Source organism: Microtus pennsylvanicus, chromosome 12, assembly GCF_037038515.1.
Source record: "Microtus pennsylvanicus isolate mMicPen1 chromosome 12, mMicPen1.hap1, whole genome shotgun sequence".
NCBI classification, from domain to species: Eukaryota; Metazoa; Chordata; class Mammalia; order Rodentia; family Cricetidae; genus Microtus; species Microtus pennsylvanicus.
The window spans coordinates 79,347,946-79,356,466 of NC_134590.1; the positions used below are offsets into that span (position 1 = coordinate 79,347,946).

Consider the following 8,521-nt stretch of genomic DNA (forward strand, 5'->3'; position numbering starts at 1 on the left):
ATCCCACAAAGGGTGACCCGTTAAGTTGTAAGTACTCACCAGGAGGAGGCGGGCCAGTCTCATGAGTTCAAGGACAGCCAGGGCTACTTAGACAAACCCTGTTTCCAAAGGGGCGGGTGAGGGAAACTTCCACATAATGTAAATCTCCTCTTCTTATCATGGGGCCTGGCCACCCAGGTCACAGCAACCCTGCTCAGTCACCCGAGGGGATGGTGGAAACCATCTATAGCCTATGAGCTAGTACTGTTTTTGCACTTAGAAAACCAACTTGTCTTTCCCAGGCCTTGCTGCTGGGCCTTTCTGTCCATTGAGCTAACTACATGTTGAGACAGATGGTCCTTGGCATGTCTAAGATGAACTCACTGTAATGATTAAAAATAAAACAGCGCAGTTCCCTGAGGGGCGGCAGCGGGGCAGCCAGTCCCAGGAGGAGCCATGGCGGGTGAGAGGCAGAGATGGATAGGAATGCCATGCAGAGAAAGTAGGTGTTTATTTAGTGGGTTATCGAGGGGAAAGGGGAGAAGGGGGAAGAACAGAGAGAAAGAGAAACAGAGGGTGCAGGGAGAAGAGAAGAGAAGCTACCTCTTCAAGAGAGAGCTGGAAAAGAAGGAGCTTGGGCTGGAAGGCAAGAAAGAAGGAAGATCTGCTTGCCTTGGTGGGAGGGGGGAGTGGGTGGGGCTTGCTTCTTAAAGAGACAGAACAGACCATTATACTCGTTACTGGAAAACCATGAGTGTTGGTCCATACCTCTGATCCCAGCCCTTGGGAGGTTGTAGTTCAAGAGTTTTCTTTGGCCACCAGCTCACAAATAAAGACGAGGAGAGTAATTATTAATTATGGAAGGAAGCTTGGCCGATAGCTTAGGCTTATTCCTAAATAGCTCTTATACTTACATTAGCCCATTTATATTAGTCTGCGTTCCATTACTTGGTGTTACCTCTCTTCCATCTTTCACCTCCTGTTTCTTCTCCTTGTCTCCTGGCCCCTCCCAAGTGCCTTGATTATCTCTTCCTACTTACTCTCTCACCTTGAAGTCCTGCTTACACCTCCTGCCTAGCTATTGGCCAGTTCAACTCTTTATTAAACCAATCACAGCAGTATATCTTGATGTAGTGTACAGATATTCCACAAGAGGTCATCAGAAGGTCAAGCCACCGTGGGTGGCTAGTCAGTCCGCTGGGGCTAGAGAGATGGCTAAAAGGTTAAGACTATCCACTGCTGCTCCTAGCACCCAGCTCAGGTGCCTCACAAGATCCAAGGAATCCAGTGCCCTCTTCTGGCCTCCGTGGGCACCTGCACTCACACACATATTAGAAATGAAATAAGTGAGGTGTGGTGACACATACCTTTTTTTTTCTTTTTAAGTGCATGTATGTGTATTTTGTGTGTATGTACATGTGCCTTGTTTGCATGTGTACCACATGCATGCACGTGTCCGTGGAGGCCAGAAGAGGGCATCATATCCCTGGAATTGGAGTTACAGGCAGTGGAGCTGTCGGATATGAACGCTAAGAGTCCAACCTGGGTCTTCTGCAGAAACTGCAAGTGTCAAGCCAGGCAGTGGTGGTCCACGCATTTAATCCCCGCACTCAGGAGGCAGAGACAGGTGGATCTCTGTGAGTTCAAGGCCAGCCTGGTCTGCAAGAGCTAGTCCAGGACAGGCTCCAAAGTTACAGAGAAACCCTGTCTCGAAAAAACAAAAACCCTACAAGTGTGCTTCACCACTGGGCCATTTCTCCAGCCCCAACATACACCTTTAATATCCAGCATGGCAAAGGCAGACCTGAGTTCCAGGCCAGTCAGGGCTCCATAACCAGACCCTATCCCAGATAAATGAATAAAGGAATGAATCCTTAAAGAGGGATTGGAAGGTCCAGGAAGATGCCCCAGCCAGGCAACAGGTGGTGTTTGGATAGTGTGTTTTGTCCTTGTTTACTTACTTGAGTGTGTGCATGCTCGTTCGTATGTGCTTGTATGTGCCATGGCAGGTGTGGAAGTAAGAGGACATCTTTGGAAGTCTCTTCTCGCTCCTGTAGGTCCCACGTGGTCAAGGCTTGCGCACTTAGCACTTCTACCTGCCGAACCACCTGGCAGGCCCTGCTGGGTTTTTGTTTCGTTTTAATGAAATCTTCATTGCTTCTCTCCAAACAGACAGCCACAGACAGTTCTTCTAATTCCTCACAGAAGAGGGAGCAGCATACAAGGACAGTCTCCTCCCCCACGTCCTGTGAGCACCGGAGGATTTATACCCTTGACCCATACCCTGTGGACCATTACCACCCCGACCAGGTGAGCAGAGGACTTCATTCCCATGGAAACACAAGGACAGCTCCGCACTGGCCTTCTCCCTCCTTCTCCCTCGCATGACCCACGGCCATGGTGGAAGTCCAGGTGGTAGCACCTTGCCTCACTCACCCTGTGTGTACAGCTCTGTCTGCTTCTATCCAGATTACCCCATGAGGCGGGGCATCAGCATCTCTGGTTTAGAGCTGTGGGGTGCCTAGGAGAAGGAGGTCCAGGCCCACGGAGTACTTGGACAGGGTGTGGGACTCCCTCTGTTCCTCCATCCAAAGGACCTTGCTGTGAAAGCACAGGGTCCAGTCAAGGAACACTGCAGACTTGGTCCGCACCCCCGGCATGCGGGCTGCAGGCCCAGTCTTGCTCAGGGAGATGTAACTGCAGTCTGAATTCAATAATTCAACACATATGTACTGAGTGGCTCTTTTCTAAAACAGGTTCCCAAATCATGGGAAATAGACAGGTGCCCCTGTGGGTTATGTGGCCTCTCGGCTTGTAGTAGGAGGCCGCTTGTTTGTTCCCAGCTTCTCAGCCCCGAAATAACCACACAGAAACCATATTATTTTCAATACTGTTTGGCCAGTAGCTTAAGCGTTTTTCTGGCTGACTCATATCTTTTAACCCATATCCATTAATCTGTATCGCCACGAGGCTGTGGCTTACCAGCTAAAGTTCCCTGGTCTGTCTCTGGCAGGGCTACATGGTGTCTCCTGACTCCGCCTTCTTTCTCCCAGCATTCAGCCTAGCTTTCCCCGCCTAGTTCTGTTCTGTCCTGCCATAAGCTCAAAGCAGTTCTTTATTAATCAGTGGTATTCACAGCGTACAGAGGGGAATCCCATATCATTGGCTGACTTGAAATGAAAAGAAGCAAGTACTGGGCAGCGAGATTTTGCTTCATTTTTGTTGCTGTTTTAAGATGGTTTTACTATGCTATGTGCTTCCTAATATTTTGATATCAAAGTGTGTTTTGGTTGTTTTGTTTTTTTAAACTGGACATGGTGGCATAAACCTGTAGTACTGAATTTGGGAGGCTGAGGTAGGCCAGCCTGGGCTACGTGGTGAGTCCCAGACCAAAAATGAGATTCCCATCTTAACAAATGAAAAAAACTCAACAACTGCCAGGCGGTGATGGCGCACGCCTTTAATCCCAGCACTCGGGAGGCAGAGGCAGGCGGATCTCTGTGAGTTCGAGACCAGCCTGGTCTACAGAGCTAGTTCCAGGACAGGCTCCAAAACCACAGAGAAACCCTGTCTCGAAGAAAAAAAAAAAAACCCTCAACAACAGAATATTCCATTTTAAACCAGGACTGCAATCCCAGCACTTGGGAGGTGGTTGTTGTGTGATCCAAATACATTGAGGGGGAGGGGGCAGTGGAATGGGAGGGTCTGCCTAAGAGTGGTAGATAGTGGTCAAGGTGGATAGTCAGGACAGCAGGAGCCTGAAGCACCTGGCCACATTGCATCAGCAGCCAGGAGAATGCCTGCACCTGGCTGACCTTTGCCTTTAAATACAGTCCAGGATTCCAGCCCTGCAGTAGATAAGGCTCCTCAATTAGCTTTATCAAGGTATTCCCCTGAAGGCTGTCTCCCTAGTGACTCAGCAGGTTGATCATTGAGATTAACCCTCAAGGGTGCTTGTAGGATTCCAATCTGGAATCTTCTTATCTTTCTCACTTGTGCTCACCTGTGATTTCAATCAGATAACACTTATGACACAGGCTAGTGGACTTTGTACTTTCTTTTTTCGTCCCTAACCCCACCTCAGGGAGTGATGGCTCAAACCTTAATCCCAGGCAGAAGGACACAGATCTGTGAGTTCAAGGCTAGCCTGGTAGAAGAGCTCACCTCTAAATAAATAAGCATCTGGCACACTGTATAAAAATGTACGGAACTGCTGTACTCTGTTCAAGGTCTACTCAGCACAGGGCACCCTGAGCGCAGCTGACCTGAGTGAGGGACAGGAGGTGAGATTTGTAAGGCAGGGCCTCTTTTTCCTCTACATGGGAATGCTGGGCTCACCCGACTGTGCTCCTTTACGAGCCAGAATCCATAGCCCCAGCTAGCAGAGAACTCACTGTGTTGCAGAGGAAGTCCTTGAATACACTGATCTCCTGCCTCCGCCTCCCAACTGCCAGGGTTAAAGGGGTGGTCTTGGCACCTGGTCTATGGGATGTTGAGAACTGCTTAACTTCAGGGCTTTCTACTTGCTTGGCAAGAATTCAACAGCTGAGCTCAAACTGCTCTTAGGGTAGGCAAACCTTCCAACGAAAACCGTAGAATTTCGGGGCTCTGCTCATAATTGAGGCTCATCTGGGAGTGAGTGACAAGCTGTCCGTAAAAGGTTGTCAGCTCTTCTCTGAATCCTTGATGGAAGGAAGGACCGGTAGATCTTTCTCTGATGGCTGACTGTGAAGCCTCCGACTGTAACAGTCTCTGGTTTTTCCCTGGACAGCGGCTGCCGAGGTCCTACCCCCAGGTCACCTTCCCAGAGGACGATGAGGAGATTGTGCGCATCAATCCTAGAGAGAGGATCTGGATGACCAGCGGCTATGAGGATTACCGGCATGCGCCCGTGCGCAACAAATTCCTGGATACCGCGGAGGACGCGGACTCCTATGTGCGCTTTGCCAAGGGCGAGGTGTCCAAACACGACTACAATTACCCCTATGTGGACTCCACAGACTTTGGCTTCGGCGAGGATCCTAAAGGCCGTGGTAGCAGCGTTATCAAGACGCAGCCAGCCAGGGGCAAGTCCCGGAGGCGCAAGGAGGATGGCGAGCGCTCCCGCTGTGTGTATTGCAGGGACATGTTCAACCACGAGGAGAACCGGAGGGGCCACTGCCAGGATGCCCCCGATGCCGTGAGAACTTGTATCCGCCGCGTGAGCTGTATGTGGTGCGCGGACAGCATGCTCTACCACTGTATGTCGGACCCCGAGGGGGACTACACGGACCCTTGCTCGTGCGACACTAGCGACGAGAACTTTTGCCTCCGGTGGTTGGCATTAATCGCCTTGTCCTTCCTGGCCCCCTGTATGTGCTGTTACCTTCCCCTTCGGGCCTGTTATCACTGTGGAGTGATGTGCAGGTGCTGCGGCGGGAAGCACAAAGCCGCTGTGTGACTCGGTTTCCTGCTCTCCCCCTCTTACGGCCACAGCCACAGGGAACTTGTCTCTTGCATACCCCACCCCACATCTTCTCTCCAGGCTTTCCTGGTCCCTAACAACATCATTCCAAACCTGGGGAATCTACCACTCCTGTGTCAGCCACATAACCCATTCGTTCGCTCGCAATGTTCTGAGAAGGGGAGCCTTCTACATAGACTTGTGTTATGTTATCAGCCTGTGATCGCGCCGTCTTATCCACGTGTTGATTTCCTGTCCTGCCTCCCCACCTCTTCCAGTTCTAAGGAACCTGCAGTAGAAACGTAGATTCGGAGGGGTTTAGAGTTGATTTTTCCTCTGCGATCCGGTTTGCCTGTCGCTAACAAGCACAGGTTCGTCGGAGATGTGACCGAATGGTGAGACCCTACCGTAAGTGTTGTAACTTCGGGAGGTGAACAGACTAACTAAACAATAATAGGGCTTTAACTCCGAAAGCCAAATGCCCGCAGCTACTGCGGTTTCTGTCTTTCGACCATCGTCATCTTCTGCCCCTCCCCCACCTGTTGAATTCATTCACTCATGCAAAGCAGTTACCTTTAAAATGACTTGAGAATTGAGCCTTAACTTCAGATTAACTTGTGAGAATCAGGAAAAAATTCCTCAAATTGCATTGCATCCTCTTAGACCAGGGTTAGAAAGGGGATTTTGGGTTTTTATGAGCCTGCCCAGTTTACCCCTAAAATAGAACTTTTAGAATTATATTACCACTTCTAAAAACCTTAGCAATATTAGAATAACACATCAATGAAATAAATTTTCCTCATTGTTTCGAAAACCAAATACATTTATTCAAACACAAACCAGTGTTCTGTGATCAAGTTCCGGTTGAAAAACACTAGAAGTTGTGGGAGATAAAATTATAGCCACTCCCCGCCCTCTGCAACTGTTTTATATTATTCAGGGGGAACTTTAAGTACCATAAAATTTGTGGTGCCTTGCGTTTTGTTTTAGGCTTAACGTTTTGGTTTTAATTTGGGGCTCGATTCATTTATACTTAGGAAAAAACAAGGCCATATGTAAAAACCCTTCCGATGCCTAAGTGTCTTCTTTTCTCCTACAGCTCCTCACCCACACTTGCCGCTTGGGGTGCACAGATAAGGGTAGATCACCAACCGATTCTACCTGTCGCTGAGCCACATAAGAGGCTTCTAATTTGCTAGAAGAAGAAAAGGAACATTTTTATATATATATATGTTGCAAGGAATAGCCAAATCTTGAAGAAAAAGGAAAAGTGAAAGTGGTTACCTATACCTAGCATAGTACAATCAGAACTTTGTGGGGACCATAAGGGACATGCTCATTGCCGCTGACTGTTCTTCCCGCCAAGATCTTTCCGTGGTAATCACCAGCGGAAGGCAGGCCCAGTCCCTTCTACTTCTTCCCTCTCCCTTTATTGCACACAGGATATCAGTCTTCAAGGAAAAGGACTTTTTTCCAGTGTGTTGGTCATACTGGGAAAACGCTAGCCACGCTTACCGTTGCGGCAGTGTGTTCTTCCGCTGGCCTTGACAGCCTGTCTTGTTTCTGTAGACGGATTGTCAGTTAGCTCATTGGCGTGCTTCTGAGTTAGTTGGTAGATGTTTTCCTTTGCTGGGATGACTGGTTGGGACTATCTGTTGTACAGAAGGTGCAGAGAGCTACCATCATTGTCGATGGAGGGGTCTCCAGGCCAGGAGACCTAGACTGCCTCCAACCAGCCTCCAGTGCTGTGGAGAAACTGCCTGTCCTCGGCCTTTTCTCCAAGGCACCTATCTGCAAAGCACAACACTAATCTCTTTCCTCAGACCTCAGTTCAAGTGCCCCTATTTATTTCACTAAGAACCCAGATCCCAGTTGCTTCACGTTGGTTGCCTTTGGCATTCTTCCTTCTTTCTCTCCCCCACCCCCTTGCTCATTTCCACCCTTCTTGAGAGTTACGCTAGCAGATCTTACTTTGTGCACCGTTTTTTGGTTTGTGAAGGCAGCGGTTAAGGGCACAAAGACAGCCGTGGGGACGCCGATGTAAATATGTTCAATTGCCACACTGCAGCCGGACGGTGTGGAGTGTTTTCCCAGTCAGCTTTGCCTTGCTGGTGTCAATCGTTTGAGAGAAATTATTCAGATTTTATTTTTATATCTGTGGTAACAAAACTTAGCCAAAAGGTTTCCTGTTCAGAAGTTTCCCTGACTCCCCCCTTTACCCCCCACCCAAGCTATTTGCTCTCATTAACAAATTAAAGTGCCTGAAGCCTAATTCATTCACCTGTATACTAAAACCCCTGTTGTATTGATTTTTATAAGCCTTTTTACCTCTGTAAAAATATACATACATATATATATATATATACAAGTGTATGATGTACATTTTAGTTCTTAACTTTTTTATGGTTTCTAATATGTATGACCAATGTAGCCATTGCTTTCAAATGTACCATGTAAATATAAACACATCCTATGAGACCGTTCGCTGTGGGTATTTGTCTGACTGGAGTCCTTGGCGGGATGGGCTGAGCTTTCTTTGGCAGCACACGAGGACGTGGATCTGTTTGTCCTTCCTGCCTCTGGTTGTGTGTCCTCCTCCATCCACAGGAAGAATGCCCTTCCCTCCCCTCCTGTCTTCCCTACAAGTACTCGTCAGAGAGAGGGCTGTACTTTCTCTGAGCTGTTTCCTACACATCCTTGCTAAAGCCCCGACAGAAGGCATGGGGTCAGGAGACAGTTCTCCGAAGACTTGGTTCCAAGTCTGCTCTTGGCCCACTTTCCAAATGGATCTCTTGGATGCCACAGAGCTACAGTGGCAGTCCCCAGGAGAATATAAAATAGATGTTTGAGGGTTGTAAAGAAAATGACTTCTCCATAGAACGGTAAAGAAGTGTGCAGACTTCCCATCCTTGTTCTGATGTTCCCCAGAAGTGGGGGGCACTTTTCTAAGCCCCTGGCAGAGGTCAAATACAAGATGGGTGCTAAAGGTTAGGTAATAGGGGACTCTGTGCCCCGTCCCTGAGAGCTGGTGTGGGAGGGGACATTGTAAGATCTCACTTGACCTTCACCATCCTGGCGTTTTACAGATGAGACACCAAA

The 8,521-nt window shown here is 48.6% G+C and overlaps 1 protein-coding gene across 1 annotated transcript in view; it reads left to right on the forward strand.

Annotated features, from left to right (window-relative positions):
• The window catches only part of Spred2 (sprouty related EVH1 domain containing 2), a 106,219-nt gene extending 98,313 nt beyond the window's left edge, over positions 1–7,906 (forward strand). Inside the window, exons 5-6 of the mRNA XM_075944412.1 lie at positions 2,152–2,289; positions 4,751–7,906. Coding sequence (XP_075800527.1) covers positions 2,152–2,289; positions 4,751–5,419 — 807 coding nt within the window. The 3' untranslated portion in view covers positions 5,420–7,906. The remainder of the gene's footprint in view (positions 1–2,151; positions 2,290–4,750) is intronic.
• The last annotated feature ends 615 nt before the right edge of the window (positions 7,907–8,521 follow it).